This window comes from Gambusia affinis, linkage group LG01 (genome assembly GCF_019740435.1).
Source record: "Gambusia affinis linkage group LG01, SWU_Gaff_1.0, whole genome shotgun sequence".
NCBI classification, from domain to species: Eukaryota; Metazoa; Chordata; class Actinopteri; order Cyprinodontiformes; family Poeciliidae; genus Gambusia; species Gambusia affinis.
Genome location: NC_057868.1, coordinates 32459357 through 32476658, shown reverse-complemented (window position 1 = coordinate 32476658; position 17302 = coordinate 32459357). Strand labels below are relative to the sequence as shown.

At 35.6% G+C, this 17302-nt stretch overlaps 2 protein-coding genes across 4 annotated transcripts; one reads left to right on the top strand and one right to left on the bottom strand.

Annotated features, from left to right (window-relative positions):
- Window positions 1-813: 813 nt before the first annotated feature.
- LOC122839104 (polypeptide N-acetylgalactosaminyltransferase 6-like) lies at window positions 814-11292 on the bottom strand. Of its 2 annotated transcripts, XM_044130425.1 has the most exons (11): window positions 11194-11292; window positions 10303-10753; window positions 10018-10190; window positions 6876-7025; window positions 5736-5970; window positions 4610-4727; window positions 3953-4153; window positions 3725-3856; window positions 3498-3599; window positions 1982-2131; window positions 814-1819 (listed from the first exon to the last, which is right to left on the bottom strand). In XM_044130425.1, exons 2-11 carry the CDS (start codon window positions 10728-10730, stop codon window positions 1697-1699), a joined length of 1812 nt encoding a protein of 603 aa, XP_043986360.1. In that variant the 5' UTR covers window positions 10731-10753; window positions 11194-11292; the 3' UTR covers window positions 814-1696. The 2 variants fall into 2 exon arrangements, with proteins under 2 accessions (XP_043986360.1, XP_043986369.1); XM_044130434.1 differs by lacking the exon at window positions 814-1819 and having other exon boundaries at window positions 3521-3599; window positions 11194-11284.
- Window positions 11293-12767: 1475 nt separating this feature from the next.
- On the top strand, window positions 12768-14318 carry LOC122839113 (testis-expressed protein 49-like). 2 transcript variants are annotated; one of them, XM_044130448.1, is made up of 5 exons: window positions 12768-12809; window positions 12980-13117; window positions 13543-13716; window positions 13807-13930; window positions 14015-14318. In XM_044130448.1, the coding sequence occupies exons 2-5, from the start codon at window positions 13027-13029 to the stop codon at window positions 14061-14063; spliced, it is 438 nt and encodes a 145-aa protein (XP_043986383.1). In that variant the 5' UTR covers window positions 12768-12809; window positions 12980-13026; the 3' UTR covers window positions 14064-14318. The 2 variants fall into 2 exon arrangements, with proteins under 2 accessions (XP_043986383.1, XP_043986391.1); XM_044130456.1 differs by lacking the exon at window positions 12768-12809 and having other exon boundaries at window positions 12878-13117; window positions 13840-13930.
- The last annotated feature ends 2984 nt before the right edge of the window (window positions 14319-17302 follow it).

Below are 17302 nucleotides of genomic sequence, written 5' to 3'. Positions count from 1 at the left end.
TTTTTGTATCATGTTGATAGGTCCAGCTTTGTTGCAACATTGTTTCAGGGTCTCTTTTAAGGTATGGAGACAATTCTAAAAATAATATGTATACAAGGTATTTTTAGGCTTTTTAAAACAGACCTTAACCAGAACCTATATTTACATAAATGTAGCACAAGTTCACAAATATTGATTAAAACAGTTTCTTCAGTATGATAATATAAACATGTGAATGTTGAAAAACAAGTAAGATTTAATTGATACTGTACTTTCTCCCCTTTTTGTTTTAAAAGATGGCAAAAAAATAAAAATACACACACACACACACACACACATTCTAAGCCAAAGATATACTTTGTGTCCACACTGGTTTAATACAAATAATCCCACATAATGAACAGTTTATACCTGCAACATAGAGGTTTGTTATCTTTGTAATTGGAGGTCAGATTCTCTGAATTCCCCATCATTAAAATAGTAAGAGCACCTTATGAAGTAAATATGTTAACTGTGAAAGTTGGAGGTTGCCAGCAATGTCTTGGTTTAGTTTTTAATTTGACTCCCAAGTTTACTGAATATAATAAAAGTTGCAGGTATAAACAATCTGTTAACCTTTTGGCTGGTTTGGTTTCCAAGACACGTTGAATGCACCAAAGAACCTCCAACTTACTCTGACTTTATAGGCTGTTCCTGTTGAATTTTTGACAAAGAATTTGGAAAATACACAATTTGATTTCAAACTGAACCCACATTAATGTCAACCCAATTAAAGAGCTGTAATTAAAGTACCCACACACATACACACATTTTAAATAAATTAACCAATGCAAAGTACAAATGTATAACTTTATTGTGTTGGTCAAAAAGTAGCTGCAATGACTTACATAAATTATATATATACTTGACTTTAAATATTATTAAACTTCATACATACCCATTCATATTGAGTTTATACTTTCAAATGCTCACTATTCCATACAAAATATGCTTAAAAGTAAGTAAAACAAATATTATTCCCACTTCCACTTGAACTCCTATAAATATTTTTAACCAATTAAGTGAGCAACAATAAAAAGTTTTAGCGCATCTTGTTAGTGCACACTATGTACAACTCAAATGAGTTAAACTGTAAGACTTCATTTTGTTCAATGTGGTTTCAAGATATTCTTCATTCAACTTTATTTAGGAGAAATAAAGTTCCATCATGTGGTGAAAAATGCTCTCTAAAGCCCAGTTTGAAACTATTGTAGGTATTAAATACAATACTTACTAAGATGGTAAAAGTGTTAATTTAAATGATATGCAATCTTTTAAAGATGAAAATCACAAAGTGCTTCACAAAGACAGAGCATAATAATTCAAACATAATTAATATGATGGACAGAGTCAATCAAATACAAACAAAGCTGCTGAGGAACTCCAATCCAGTAGGGGGCCTCTAAGGCAGAATATAAATTATGACATGTATGCTGAACTGACTGAATACCAGCCCTGATTTGTTTCTACAATAATCTCCTGTCTGAGCCACAAGAAGGAAAAGATGAGAAAAAAAAATGTTTAGATAACAGTCTCTGTGTGAAATGGATAAGTATTAATAGCTCTTTGTTAACAGTACAAAGATTTGATTCACTGGAACCATTTTCCTTATTTGTTTATGTTTAAACCTTACACAGGAAACACTGGTAGCAGAGGCAGGCCACGTGCTCGAAGTCTCTTACTTCGCTCGGATGAAGACCCAGCTCTGATTCTCTGAGGTGGATCTGCATTTAGACAAAATCACGTTGCCACCAGCGACTGACAAGCACTTGCCTGATAAAGGGTTCTTCATTTGGTTTTTCTGTCAAAAACAGTAAAAATGTAGAATGTCATTTTGAATATTTAGGAAGTGCACAACTGAGCAGCAAGAATTAGGAAATGGAAATCTTTCTTCTTCCCTTTGCAACAAAGCCAGTGTTGTAACAGCAAAAGGTTTAGATGATGTGGAAATATATTAATTCACCTTTGTAAAGATCCAGATTTGCTCTTGTGCTGCTTTTCCCTTCGATTCGCACAGCTCAAGAAAAACCAAAGCCATTTCAGAGTCTGCATGTAAGCACAATTGATTGCCAGCACTGAGTCGAATCTCTCTCTTGGAGGTATACTCAAAATACTAGAAATGAAAAAACATAACATTTAGATGAAGAAAGTAATCACTTTCATTATTATTAATATTTTTAAACTGCTCTATGAGGTTATTTATAGATCCAAACAAAAACAACCGTGGAAAAAATCTGAACATTTCCCATAATCTTTACATATAAATTATTAGTCATATCATTTTGGTTTGTGCAAATAAGAGTCATTGTGGAGGAGCCAGAGCATTGCAAAATTACAAAAACTGTTAGAGAACTTCAGCCAAACTGGTAGCTCAGGGTCACCAAGTCTTCATAATTATAATTGGATGATATCACCAGGCATTTTCTGACCTACCATCACAAATGCAAATATGTGAAGTTTGCTAAATGCTGCTAAAGCTTTAATAGTAACAACGTGTTTTGATCAATCAAGACATGATATATGTCAAAGCACCTCATGTGCCTTGATAAATCATATGAAGAGCTTTTGATGTTTTGAGGCTGATTTGGTTTGATAGGCCCTAGTTGGAGTGATTGTCACCATGAACTCTTTGAAATACCAAATACCTTTAACAAAGAACCCAATGTCCTCTGTCAGTAAACTACAAAATGGGTTGTTATTGGGTCTTTCAACAAAACAATGATCTGAAGACCAAATCAGCACAAACATGATTACTTAGAAAGTGAATTCCTCCCTGGCAGTCTCAGTACCAGATTTAGGTCTGGCCTAAATAATTGCTGGATTATCTGAGACATCGTTCAAATATCCCTCTTTAGGTATGTTCCAGCCTTATGAAATGTCATTTTGAATTTTTCAACGTCAGACTTTGCTACTGCAATGAAAGATTGGTTTATTTATGGCATTTTAAATATCTGCATAAGAACTAGACATGTTTAAAACACTGATGCCAAATGGAAGAAGAAGGTGGTTGCAAGTTGAATTTAAACTAGCTTGATGGGTGATAAAGTAGGAAATCAGTTTTGCAGGACAAACATCCTAATTTCACACAATAAAAGGGCAGATTAGTTTGCATTAGATTACTATTTGAAGTTTAATCATGCCCCAGTAACTTCTCTATCATCCTCAGGAGCTGTCCACTATCAATAATAAACCAACAGAGAGTAATGAAAATGTCTGTCTAATAATATTATGAGAAGTACATGAGCACTATTTTATTATTGTTTGGCATTGTTTTTTACAAAAGCTTGATTTGTAGTTTTCAATTTGAAATTGCATTTACTGTAGCTACTCACAAAAAAAATGGTCCCACAAAATGCAAAATCAAACTTGACTCCATTGATAAACTCCAAGGAGCTCAAAAAATACTTTCTTAAAATAGATAAATAATTATAATGTGGAATTTTGCCTTAGGAAGGCTGATTTGACCAAAGGTGCAATACCTGCGCTTCGCCTCGGTTCTTACATTTGAAGATTTGGCCCTCCTCCCAGCGCTTTTCGACTCTTTCCACATCCAGCCGGCAGCCGCTACCGGTGTTGTTTATCTTGATTATAATGAACAACAAAATGATGAAAAGTGAGGTTTGTGAATCCGAATCTCTGAATACATTACTTGACAACATCTTAACAATGCAGTCAAATATTTTTGTAAAACACAAACAGTAGGTACCTGTCCATAGATGATGGGCCTGATTTCAGGGACATATGCCTCTGGGTAAATATTGTTCAGGTACCAAGAAAAGTTCTTGCATTTAAGTTTTTCTCTGAGTTTACGGCGTTCAGAAACATCGCCATATGAGTCCTGGGAAGTAAATGAAAACATGTAAACAACAAGGTTATGTGAATAATGAGAAAACAATAATTAAATGCTTAATTTCAAGATATTATTTATTCTTACTGTTCGAAAAATGAAGGCAGCCTTTCTATTTGCGCGATAGAAGATCCACTTGTAGTCATCCATCCAGACCTCAGCCAGACGCACCAGGTTGCGGAGGATGGTTGTGCTACCATTTGGAAACCTGTGAGGGTTCTTCTTGCGGAAAATGTGGCCGACAACAGAACAAGGAATGATCTCTAAGAGGCCTCCACACTGCCAAACCTGCAACATTGAAAAACACGGCAAGAGAACACTTTAACTAGAAATTTTTCAAGGCATGTGGTGCCTTGCAAAAGTATTTATAATGCTTGAACATCTTTCACATTCTAAATCTTAATGTTATTTGTTAAAATGTCATTTTGAAGAATTTTGGATTAATCAGGTGCAAGAAAAAGAGATGCATTGTTTTAAAAAATTATTTATCCATAAAAGCTGCATTATAACTTCTATAAAAATTTGTGGGTTTTACATATTTATTAAAACTGTCATTATGTCTTGACAGTATAATACAAGTCAGATAATCTGTGGAAAAAAAATTAGCTCCTATCAGAGCCAGGAGGAGGGTCCTTCCATTTAACCAATCTGCAATACTTGTGCTAATCTATAGAATATAGAACAATGCTAAGAAGCTTAAATGGTATGAATACATTTGCACTGCATTTCATGTACATTTCTTACCCTGAAAGACATTTCTAGATTCTCCCCTCCCCAGAACTCCATCTGGTCATCATAGGATCCAATTTGCTCAAAGTAGGATTTCAAAATAGAGAACAGGCCACCAGCGAAGGTAGGTGTTCTGTAAAATATGGCGGCAATGTTACTTACAGCAGAAATGTCACAGTATATTTATTTAAGATTCAAAAACAAGCTTAATTTATTGAGTAAATTCATGGCATGAGCAGAAAATAATTCAATTCAATTCAGTTTGGCAGCGTTCAGACTGCCAAGTGACCCAATTCCGATTTTATTTTTTTCGTTGTTGTTGTTGTTTTTTTGTTGTTGTTTTTTTGACGTAATGTGACCTGTATCTGACCTTTCATGACAGTCTGATCAACACTGGTCGGATTTTTTTCGAATGAGAGCCAGGCCATTTGGGCATCCGATTTAAATGTGAGCTAACGGCCAGGTCGCATTCATCCAACTATTCTGCGCGCTGATAGGCGCAACGGGAGAAACAACCACGGCAACAATAGAGAGTTGTTAAGTTGTTAAAAAAAAACTGGCTCCGGTCGGACAGCAACTTTAAAAATCGTAAGATATGCTCCACAGTTAGGATACATGTGTACTTCCGCAAAACACTGAGCACGCTCTCTATGAATGACGTTATCGCGCCCTCTACTGCGCATGCGGGTTTGCAGCTCACACTGGAGGTCACATACAGGTCGTACATATTTGAAAGTCTGAAGCATAACAGCCACGGCAAATAAGTGCGATTTGACAAAAAAATCGGTATTGGTTCACTTCAGGCTGCAGTGTGAATGTAGCCTTTGTTTATATTGTGCAAATCCACTATAAATGTCGTCTTAAGGCACTACAAAAAGTAATTTTAATTTAAACACAATAAATTCAATTAATTATTCAAAGTTTCTAAGCAAACCCAGCAAATCAAAAATCAAAATTACTTCACAAATGAGCTCCAACCTCTTTATCAAGAAAAACAAATGTAAATTGATCAATTATTTCAGTAAAATCAGAGATTGTTTAATGGGTATTTAGTTGTAATGTATATTTATTGTTCTTTGTATTAAAAGGTTACAACTTGGGGAAACTTAAACTGTCTTTTTTTGTATCTATTTGTGTTTACCTGATAGGATATGTCTCATTCTTTTTGTGCTTCTTCTCTTCGTCTGGAACATGTTCCCATCCAAACTTGAGTCTCCAATCAAAATTTCCTCGGCTGTAGTTTACCTGTTCAGGCACTGGTTTGTGAAATCTCAGGCTGTGATTATCGATAGGCATGATTCTTGGGCTCACCACGGCTCTGGGCTCTTCAGCTATTCGAGCCAGAAGAGGCTCCAGCCAGCCAGGGAAACATTCACCTATAAAATAAAAAGAAAAGTGAAAAAAATGTCACTAGCTGGAAACTATTATATGAAATACTGCTGCATAGAAATACTATCGCAATAACAAAACACATTGCTAAGCCAAACATTTGTCCTCTCAACACTTCAAAATAAAAAAAAGGGTGGAAAATAAAATCAACACTTCAAAATAAAAAAGGGTGGAAAATAAAATGAATACTTCTAAATAAAATATTGCTGGGAAATACACCTTTAAGCATGCTGATTTTGAAAAACATAACAGCATTTCTTCAAATCTTCATTGTAGTAAGATCGTGTAGGTTTTTCTTACATTGATGATAAGTCAACATTATGTGTGGCTGGTTAGCACAACTGGTCAGAGAAGGGTACTTATAATGCCAAAGTCACGGGTTCAATCCCCACACTGGCCAATTGAAACATAAAGTCTTTCAGTAAATCAACTCTTCATAATAACAGGTGGCTGTATATTAAACCGTTATGCACATTGATTTTGAAAAACAATAGAATATGAGCTCTTTACTCAAATCTTCATTGTGGTAAGATCATGTAAGTTTTTTTAAATCCATGGAAACTCAACATTATGAGTTACCATGTATTTGGGAAAACAAGATGTGGTGCTAATAACGCTGAGGTAAGTGGTTCAATCCCCATACTGGTCAATGGAAATCTAAAGTCTTTCAGACAAACAATACTTCAAAATAAAAATGGTTGGAAAATAAAATCAACACTTCAAAATAAAAATGGTTGGAAAATAAAATCAACACTTCAGAGTAAAAAATGGCTCTGAAATAAAATCAACACTTCAAAATAAAAATGGTTGAAAAATAAAATCAACACTTCAGAGTAAAAAATGGCTCTGAAATAAAATCAAGTGTAGAAAAACAACAAAACTGCAAACTCACAGTGGGAATCTAGGAAGGTAAGGACCTCCCCCTGTGCAGCCTGAGCCCCCATCAGCCTGGCTGTGATCAGGCCTTTTCTCTCCTTCTGACGCAGGACACGCACTATTTGCAGCCCCTTCACATATTCATCCAGTGGAGTCTTTAAGAAATCTGAAGACATAAATACAAAATTAGAGCTGAGGGAGTGCAAATGTTAATAATGAAATCTGGCATTTTGCATGTCTTTATATTGGAATTATATTGAAGTTAGAAGGGTTGTGGTTTACTGCATATTTGCACTCTGAATACACAAAAAACATGTTTTAAGCACTTAAATATTTATTCAGATTTTTAATTGAAGTGTCTAAGTATAAGTAACACAATATATCACAGATTAATTTGAAATTGTAAAATAAAAACACCTCTAATTTACAGTAAAATGTTGGCAGTTGTGGTTGCCAGAAATTTACAGTGTAAATACAGATTTACAGTTTCCAGTATTTTACCATGAATTAGAGACTTTTTTTAACAGTGTAGTTAGTGGGTGAATGCATATCTGATAGAAGGGTTGTGGTTTACTGCATATTTGCACTCTGAATACACAAAAAACATGTTTTAAGCACTTAAATATTTATTCAGATTTTTAATTGAAGTGTCTAAGTATACACCACACATCTCTTCTAATTCTTGAAATTTTAAAATTCAAACACCTCTCTTTTTACAGTAAAATGTTGGCAGTTGTGGTTGCCAGAAATTTACAAAAGCTCTTGGTCTCGAATACTCTACAGTTTCCAGTATTTTACCATGAATTAGAGACTTTTTTTAACAGTGTAGTTAGTGGGTGAATGCATTCTGATAACCTTTCCCACTGAATTTTGGGGTTAACACCCAGAGGCAGTCCTTTCCCCCACAAGTTGCCACTCTGGGCAGTTGCCCATGTTGCAGAAACCGCCACTGGCAACACCACCCACATCTCTTCTAATCTCTTTTCTTCAAAATTTTAAAATTCAAACATTTTTGTCTCTTTTTCGGTCTCCATTGCTGCTTGGTGGCACAGTTGATTCGACACAAAAAGCTCTTGGTCTCGAATACTCTGGTTTCCTCTCACAGTACGCAAACATGACTGTTATGATAATTAGTTTCTAAAAATTGACACAGGAATTAGTGTGTATGTACATAGTTGTCTCTCCCTACGATGGACAGGCAGCATAATGTGACTCGCCTCTTATTTAAAGATTGCTGGAGACAGGCGCCAGTCTCACCCTTTCAACCTAAGCAGGTAACAACAATGGGTGGCTGGATGTTGAGTTTCCACAAATGGAATCTTAGTTTCACGTTCAGATGGTCGAGTTGCTGTGAAGTTTTAATTACCAGCTGCAGAACAATACCTCTGCTGGCTGCAAAACATCTCAAACAAAATTGTAAGTGTTCCAGTAAGCAGGCCTTTCTGCAAAGGTAAACAATAAACTAGCAAAACATTTCTCTAGACCTTTTCTTAATTATGAAACAGACACTTAGTTTTGTCAGCTTTGAGTCTTGACGGAAATTTTTCTTACTGAATTTTCCCCTAGATGTACAATTCTGAATACATAAAGAGGGCAGCAGGATATTAAACACAAATTATATCTTAAGCAACAAGACACTTAAGTACTTTATCATTTGGCTATCAGCATGACAAAAACACTAAAACTGAAATTAACTGTACAGTGTTAAAGCAGAACACATGAGGACAAATTCCTTCCCAACTTACACATTGCATATCCACCCAATGCAGAAGCAGTAAATTTCAGTTTTCATCATATTATTCTATTTTTGTTCTCTGAAATATGACAGTACTTTTTGAAGAAATGTTACACATCCAATGCCTTGCAAAAATATTCATGCCCCTTGAGCATTTTGACATTTTGTCAAGCATAAAAGTATGTTATTGGGATTTTACATGACAGGCAAGCAAAAAGTTTTGTATAATCTTAAAGTTTTATGCATTTTTATGCAGTTCCTTTGAATGAGTACGTACTAACTTTCACTGTTTGTAGAGTAGTATGTTCATGGAAGTAACTTTCACCCATCCAGAGACTGGAACATTTATCCGAACTTCTTTGCAAAGTAGCTCAATCTCAGTCAGATTGAATCAAAAGCCTTCAATGATCACAAACTTTCCAGTCTGGGCTCAAATTATTATTTACATTTAGGGCATTTTCAAACATAAAAACATTTTAACACAACCCATATTTTTTCAACTCTTGCTGCAAATCACTTCCTTTCCTGCTGGAGGGTGAATCGCCGCTCACCATCCGGTTTTTAGCTCCTCACATCTTTCCGTCAATTCTGACCAGCTTCCTTCCACTTAATGAAGAAATGCAACTCTACAGCACAATGCAACTCCACAGTTGCACAATGCAACTGCCAGCCCCGTGTTTCGGTACATTTTGCATCAAGGCCAAGAAATTCACTTTTGGTCCCACCTGACCAAATTAACTTATTCCACTTGTGTTGCAACATGACTCATTGGGAACATTTTCAGGCTTATGGCAAATCTTCCATAAAGAACAAGGGCTTGGAGTGCAAATATAATTTCCCTGATATTGTTTAAGATGAGCTCTGCAGCTCCTCCAGAGTAACAATAGACTTTCGGATCAATGATCTCCTTCCGGGGTTAGTTAGATTTGGGTAGGTTTGCAGTTGTGTTCTTTCCATTTTTAGATGATTGATGAAAAATGTTTAAGAAAAGCTCCACAGTTTTATCCCTTACTTTTCTGCTCTGACCTCTGGTCTTCGTTACTTTTGTTTTTTTATTGTTTTATTTTCATTCAGCTGTTTGTTCACCAAACTTCTGAAACTTTCACTGATTTAAACCGGATTTAAACTGAGGTTGAATTAAGTGAACTCTACTCTGTGACTTCTGGAGGCAATTAACTTTTTTTTTTAAGGTAACCATAAAATGAGAAAAAAAAAAAAAAAAACGTAAAGTACGGATCATTTAATAGTTAGGTTTAATCTGCTTTTTTGGGATGGTATTTCTCATAAAATCCCAAATAAATACATATAAGTTTTTGTTTCCCTCGTGAAAAGGGAAAGTTGAGGAGTTGTGAATACTTTCTGCAAGGCACTGTATATGTGAAAGCATTAAGATGCCACATTAATTACCAGTGATCTCACTCACCATCTGTACTGGCATCGTCCACCAGTAAGATCTCTGTGAGCAGAGCAGCAGGAGCTGTGTGCAGGACGCTGTAGACGGTCCTGAGCAGAGTAGACCAGGCCTCGTTGTGAAACACTATGATCACGCTGGTGGTTGGAAGGCCGGGACATCTCAAAAACTTCTGGTTCAAGCAGCTGTCAGAGCCAGACTGGAAGTTAAGAGGCAGCTTTTTAACAGCACATAGATTTATCTCTTGCCTGAAGAGTGATGTCACCAAGAAACTATGTTCTCCTGAGATGAACTCACTCTGGATGCCTTGTGTCTTCTCCCAGATCCCGGTGCAGAGAGATGCGATCGCTGGCAAACTGGTTGAACTGGTTTTTCTTAAAACCACTTGATTCCTCTTTCTGTTCCTCAGTAGTCATAGAGCTCCACACGAATGGCTTTCCGTCTGCTCCCGGTTTCCAGTGATCTTGGTAAGGCCTCTGAAGGTGAGGCCCGAGCTCCTGCTTGCTGTAAAATCCAGGAGGACATTTGTGGGCAGAGGAATTTGTAAACATGGTGGTCTGGTCAGGGACGGATCCTCTGAGTTTCCCCACACTTCCCTTGGGAAGTTGAGGGGAACGTGATGTCATTATGAAGTTGATGTAGAAGTGTATAATGAAAGACAAACACAGAAAACTGAAAAATGCTATCTTCACTGAGTGTTTGTGTCGAGGCAAATAAAAATGCATGATATTCAGAGAGAAATGGGGACCTGAGAAGAGAAGAATAAACAAAACGCAACATTATAGACAACAACAACAACAACAACAACAACAAATTAAATAGTTATTTCACCTGGTCAACAGCTGCAGTCTAAAAAATCCCCTCTACAATATTCTTGGAAAAAACAAATTCCTTTATTTGCATATATTTGACTATTCATAAAGTTATTGTCTTATTTAAACAGTAATACAAGCCCCAATCATTTTAACAATGACAGAAAACCTATCAGGAAATGAATGAAGTAGTCTAATACTTCATTTTGACAAGATAAAAAAGCATTAGGAAGGTCCTGATCAAGCATCGATGTAATCATTCGTTAGAAGATTTTTCAATCATTTACAAAGACCATAATGTTTGAAAAATAACTTTAGCAAACCTGTGTTTGACTAACTAACAACACTGTCTTTATTAAATAAGAAAAGTACTTACTTTTTGCTGTAATTTATCTCTGTGTTGTCCTGTTTACCTCACACATCTTACAGAGACTCTGACAATGAAGTGCACAGGTGCTCAGTCGGGTCAGTGTGTATCGAGGAGCGTTTGCAACCGCTCAAACCGGTTAAAAACATCTGACTCGGCCATGCAGCTGTGGTGAGACTGCCAGGAAATGTGATCTTTATTCCTGGTTTCACTTCGGCTGAGTTATTTTTAACTTCCATTTTACTTTTAAACTGCATTTCTTGTAAGATCAAGTTTAACTGGTTGTGAGAGGAATGAGAGTAAGAGCACCTTCTGCAGGATTTCTCAGACTAGTAAATGTTTGTCTGAGGTAAATGCCAGAAGAAAATAAATAAATAAAACAATACAAACCAATTCAATGTTAATTAGTCACGTCATGAGGATTTATTCAAACTTGCTAATATTAATTTATAAGTTATAGTGACTCCAGTGTCTGATAAGTAGTAAAGAGTTCAGTCAAAAATTACTAACCATTATCATAAATTGGAAAAATATGTTCTTCAGATAAATGCTACGTTTAATTCAAACAAAAGGGAACAACATAGGTTATATATTTCTAATATTGTTTAATAGGTAGTTTTTTTACTGAATTTCTGTCTTAATTGTAACTCTTCATAACAAGAATATCTTTCTATCTCCTGTCTGGATTCATCTCTGACGCTTCCTCCAACAGCCGAAAGAGAAAGACAATTGAGCCACTCTGCAGATTAGATTGTGTTCATGCATGACTGTCTGTTATGTGTTTTTGTATCATGTGGGTATCTGTGTTGCTAATAAGAGAGTGATGAGTTGTCCAATCAGGGTGCACCAGTTCTCCCACCCAGTGACTGAAATAATAATAATAATAATAATAATAATAATAATAATAATAATAATAATAATAATAATAATAATAATAATAATAATAATAATAATAATAATAATAATAATAAGTTTAAAGTTCGGAAGTAAAGGCTAGTAAACACGACATTTGGAAGAAACTTTATGTTTTATTTCATGGTGGCTCTCTCAAAAATCTGTATAACTTTAATGGGGTTTTAGGATGTATTTACTGCATGAGCAGGAATTCTTTGATGCGCAGCACTTTCCTTAATCTACCTGCTAACAACAGAGAAGAAAGGATTGACTTTTGGGCTAAGATTAGCAAGCAACACAACTTCAATACAAAAGCAAAAAAAAAAATAAAAAAAAAATCCTCTTGTGTGTTTGTCATGCAGTTAATTAAGCCAGAGATAATTGAAAAGCAAAGTCTCGGCAAGAAAACGTTATTCAATGTATGAGTATTTTAGTGAGTTTTTGTAAGACAGACAGACAGACAGATAGATAGATAGACAGATAGAATGTCCTGTTGTATGAGGGCGACAGGACGGGTTTGTTGCCAAGGTAACACGTAAACAAAGTTATGGTTATTTTTGAAAGCTAGGTGTCGTGAACAGGACATCGACTGGATAAAGCACAGGTGTCAAACTCCAGTCCTGGAGGGCCACTGCACTGCATCTTTTAGATGTGCCTCTGCTGCACCAGACCTGAATATAATAATTAGGTCATTAGCAGGACTCTGGATAACTGATCTTCACAAGGAGGAGGTAATTAAGCCATTTCTTTCCAGTGTTTTGAACTTGCGGCACTTCTAAAAACTGCAGGACACCGGGCCTTGAGGACTGGAGTTTGACACTCCTGGGATAAAGGATTCGTAATGAGGGCGGGGTTTGTTGCCGAGGTAACACGTAAACAAAGTTATGGTTATTTTTTAAAGCTAGGTGGTGAACAGGACATCGACTGGATAAAGGATCCGTAACACTTATGGCTTTCTTCGGCTTGACCCAGATGGGTTATCAAAACCCAATCGGTGATAACATGCTCCGAAATCCCCGGGGAGTGCCTCCGTCTCAAGGTAAGAAGCAGCTAGGCTCTACATCTGAACTCTACATTTATCATGGATGCAACCTCAGTCAAAACAGACCTCAGCATTCAGTTAAACGTTTTGTAATTAAGTTTTAAAGAAAGTTCAGTCATTTATTTAAAAGTTAAAACTAGTATCAAACTCCAGCGCCATATAACTTTATTCAAAAATTAGGCAGACATGCATTGAAAGACATGAGTAAAAAAATTAAACAGAAATACAATAAATAAACACAGAAGTACTTTAATGATTAAATAATTAATTTTTTTATTCTGAGTAGAGCATAAAAATCTGAGTTTAGCAAATTGTCCTTGTAGTAAGTAAAAACACGCAACAATGATTTTTAGGGGAAAAAAGTTTAAGAGCTAAGTCACTGTAATAATTAGCTTCATCTGTGGAAACATTTCTGTTTTTAGATGACTGTTTTAAAGTCAGAAGAGAATTTCAGCCATTGGTTAAAGAACAGGGAACCCTCGTAAACAAAGAAGTGACCAAAGCACTACTTCAACCTCCTTGCTACAGCGTTGATGATCATCAAGGGAGTCATGAGCGATTAGCAGAAATGGTGAAAAAGGCTCAACCACCCAGGCGTAAGCTGGCAGACTTTTAAAAAAAGCATTTGTTATGGGCTCCTTTAGACGTTTGCAAAAAAAAAACTAAAAGCCTCTTCTGTCCTCCAGTTCCCAACCAGCTGTATGTAATTCCTCTGACAGAAAACCAGAAGTACGGATGGATGAGACACATGAGCACTGAACCTTGGACCCAATGCCAAAGGTTTCCTAAAATAAACAGCGAGATGACAAAGCGAGTATCACTACCATCACACATCAGTATATTTTTCCACCAGTCGAGGCCTCTGTCGGTATAATCCAACTGTTGTTTTCCCAGGTTCGTTGGTACAATGACCTTGATACACCGAGACTTCAGCTTGTTCTGAGCTCCCTCATGGTTTGGCTTCGTGAAGCAGAAGCACGCACACACTCCCTTCCACATGTCACTGTTGTTTTGAAAGTCAAAAAAAAAAAAAAAAAAGCCTGCAACTTTTTGACTCTTCAATCTTATTTTATTGAATCAAATTTAATTGCTTTGTTGTTCCTGTCGGCTGTTTCTTTTTATGTATAAGTGTTTGTATGTGTGCATGTAACCTTTGTTTAACCGGGTTTGTCTCATTGAGATTAAAAAATTCTTTTTTAAGAGAGATTTGGCCAAGACTCTCAGCAACACACAGACGGTTACAAATCAAAAGTACAAAATGTGGCCTTAAATACATATATTTAACAAATAATTGCTCTAATTAATGAATATTGTACGCTATTTTAATTGTGCACTATGAAATGTACAACAATACTATAATACTCTGTTAAATCTCTAGTAAATACAAAATGTACAAGTTGACATTCTAAAAAGTTGGTTTTTGTGCTGTAAAGAGTTGTATCCACTGTCTACAAGAAATTCAGATAACATGAGCAATTATAAAAAATGTTTTGCTTTGGGATTAATAATGTATTTATCAATTGAAAATTCAGAAATACTAGACGGAGGTTAAAGAATCTCCAAAGCTTCAGTCCAACTGAATGTGATCCAAGAAAGGAACAGTGGAGAATCAGCAAAACTACTTCTGGATTTTGTGGTCCAATCTTACAGTTTATGCCACTAAAAGATTTGTAGACCTTTCTAGATGGAAACAGTATTCCCTGCTGTTTGTTACCTTTAGATCTTGGTTCAATCAGGAATCAGAGGCGTGTGCCAAAACAGGAAGTCTGATTCTTGGTCTCAGGGTGTTTAGTAGTGGAGTCTGGATGGGGTCAGGAACCAACACGTGATCAGATCAGGGAGTTTTTTTGCATATATTCTTGATGTTTTCACACCGATCCTCTGTAGGCTTCAGTGACACGAGTGACCCCTAGAGGAATGTCGGATAAATTACAAGAAAAATAAAATCCTTTGTGGTTTTGTGCAAAACTTTGTAAGCCCGTTTCTGCCACTCTGTTAAAAAAAAATATTAATTATCTCATTGTAATGAGATACTGTCTCAAAACAATGGGATACTATATTTATCTCAAAATAATGAGATAATTATTTTTTTCAACAGAGTGGTGGAAACAGGCTTCCATACAAAACCTTCATAAATGGAAATATTCTAAATTGAATATTGTAACAGTCAGAGTGCCTGCATTGAACTGTTTTTTTTATTATTAAATAAAAATTATAAACATAATAAGGGAAATACTGTGTTTCTCAGGGAAGCCAGAAGAGTTTGAATCATTGCAGCTACACTTGATTCCTCATGTTTCTCAAAGCACTCCAGAGCTAACATAAATGATGCATCTTAATCAATTTTTTTATGAAGTAAACTTAAGGAAAGCTCTGTTTTATTTTAATCAACAGATTTTTAATATTTAATAACTGAGTTTAGATATGTTTTCAATTGGTGAATTTGCTTAGTGTTTAATAACAATTGGATAAAACTTTCTTAATTATAATCCTAACTTATTTTGTAGTTTTTAGTAGTAAAATAAAAATAATTGGTTTGACATATTTTATGTACACCAATCAATATGGTTAAAAAAAACACTAACAGAAAAAAAAGTACTTTTTTTACATTTTATTTTTTTCTTCAAGGGGAAATGTTATTTTTCTCTTTGTCATAGTCCTCAACTCTTCTTTTCAACTGAGCAAAACACTCCCCTTTCAACTCCTCCAACTCAGGTAAAATACAAACAAAAATAGAAGAAAACAAACCAGAAGGATTCATCAGGCCTGAGCAAAAACACTGTTTCAGTAGTATGGGGAACACATTCCTCCCGGCTCCCGTTTCCCCTGAAAGCATCCCAAGAGTTAACAATCAACACAAGTCCATGGACAGCTAGTAGAAATAGAATAAATACAATGAACATCTTTATGAACTCATGTCCATTCTATAAACTCTCTGCTTTAGGCTCGTCATTGGTCACAGTTTGTGTGATAGTCGGTGATCTCGGTTGCGTCTCCTGATGCTCCCAACGCATCCAGGCCTCCATTGCACAGGAGAAACCAGTAGCACAGGGCTGCTTGAGCTGGCTGTGGTAGAAACGAGATCAACTGTTTGCTGCTGGAGACAACGAGGACGCTGCATTGGTGGTGAAATGGTTGGCTAAAATAACTCTCAAAAAGCCCTTCTTCATTTTTGACTAATGTCAGAGGACCAGGCATGGTAAGCAGACACAGATATTTAGCAAGTTTTTAAAATAAAAGTTACAGCTTCCGCTCAAACTTTACATCCAAGCGGATGATCCTGAAGTTTAAAATGAGATGTCAAAGAAATAACACAAGACAAATTTGGCAGTTTGGAAATATTTCTGGTTCTAAAAAACATTGACGATGCTGATGTGGAAACTAAAAATGCGCCACGTATTGCCCTCATTAAAGCAACTCTAGCAACCAAAGTGCAACGAGCAAGCTAAAAATGTCTGTAAAGCAGCTAGACATTAGACTAACTAACCAGCTAATATCATTTAGTTGTTTTTGTGGTACATCATAAAGAGCAAAAACAATAAAATGAATTGCATTCTGCTCAACAAGCATCGAAAACTACAGCTAAATTTTATAGGCGTTTATTGCATATTTTTATTTAAATTTATGCATCAAATGTGTGAAAACAAACAAAAAAAAAACCCATAATGTTCTGGTTAACATTATTATAACTGTAATAATATATTATTTAAGTAGCAGTAATATATTTTTTTATTTCTATTCTCAATTTTTGGGAAAATGCTGTGACATCGTGAAATCATTGCTCAAGGTTATCATGCTCATCTAAAACAGTCTGTAGAAGGTCAATTGTTTCACACTGAGAGAAATAAAGAAAAATATAGAGATCAATAGCTCTGCAAAAAAATTTTTTTTTTGTTTTTTTAAAAAAATGCCCTCAGAATACTAAATTACAATATTAATTTTTTCCATGTCAAATGGGGGGAAAGACTGTCGGGGACAAAATGTGGATAATAATGCAGATTGCCACATCAGTCTTCAGCAAAGACATATCAACTGAGGAACCAAAGTATTTATCACTCTGGTTTTACTTCATGATTCCATAACTATCTGTATTTTGTTTTCCCAAATGAACAGATATCTCGCTAATTTTCATCACTGTTGCATATTTTACAACAGTCATCATGAGTTTTTAGCTCATGATTC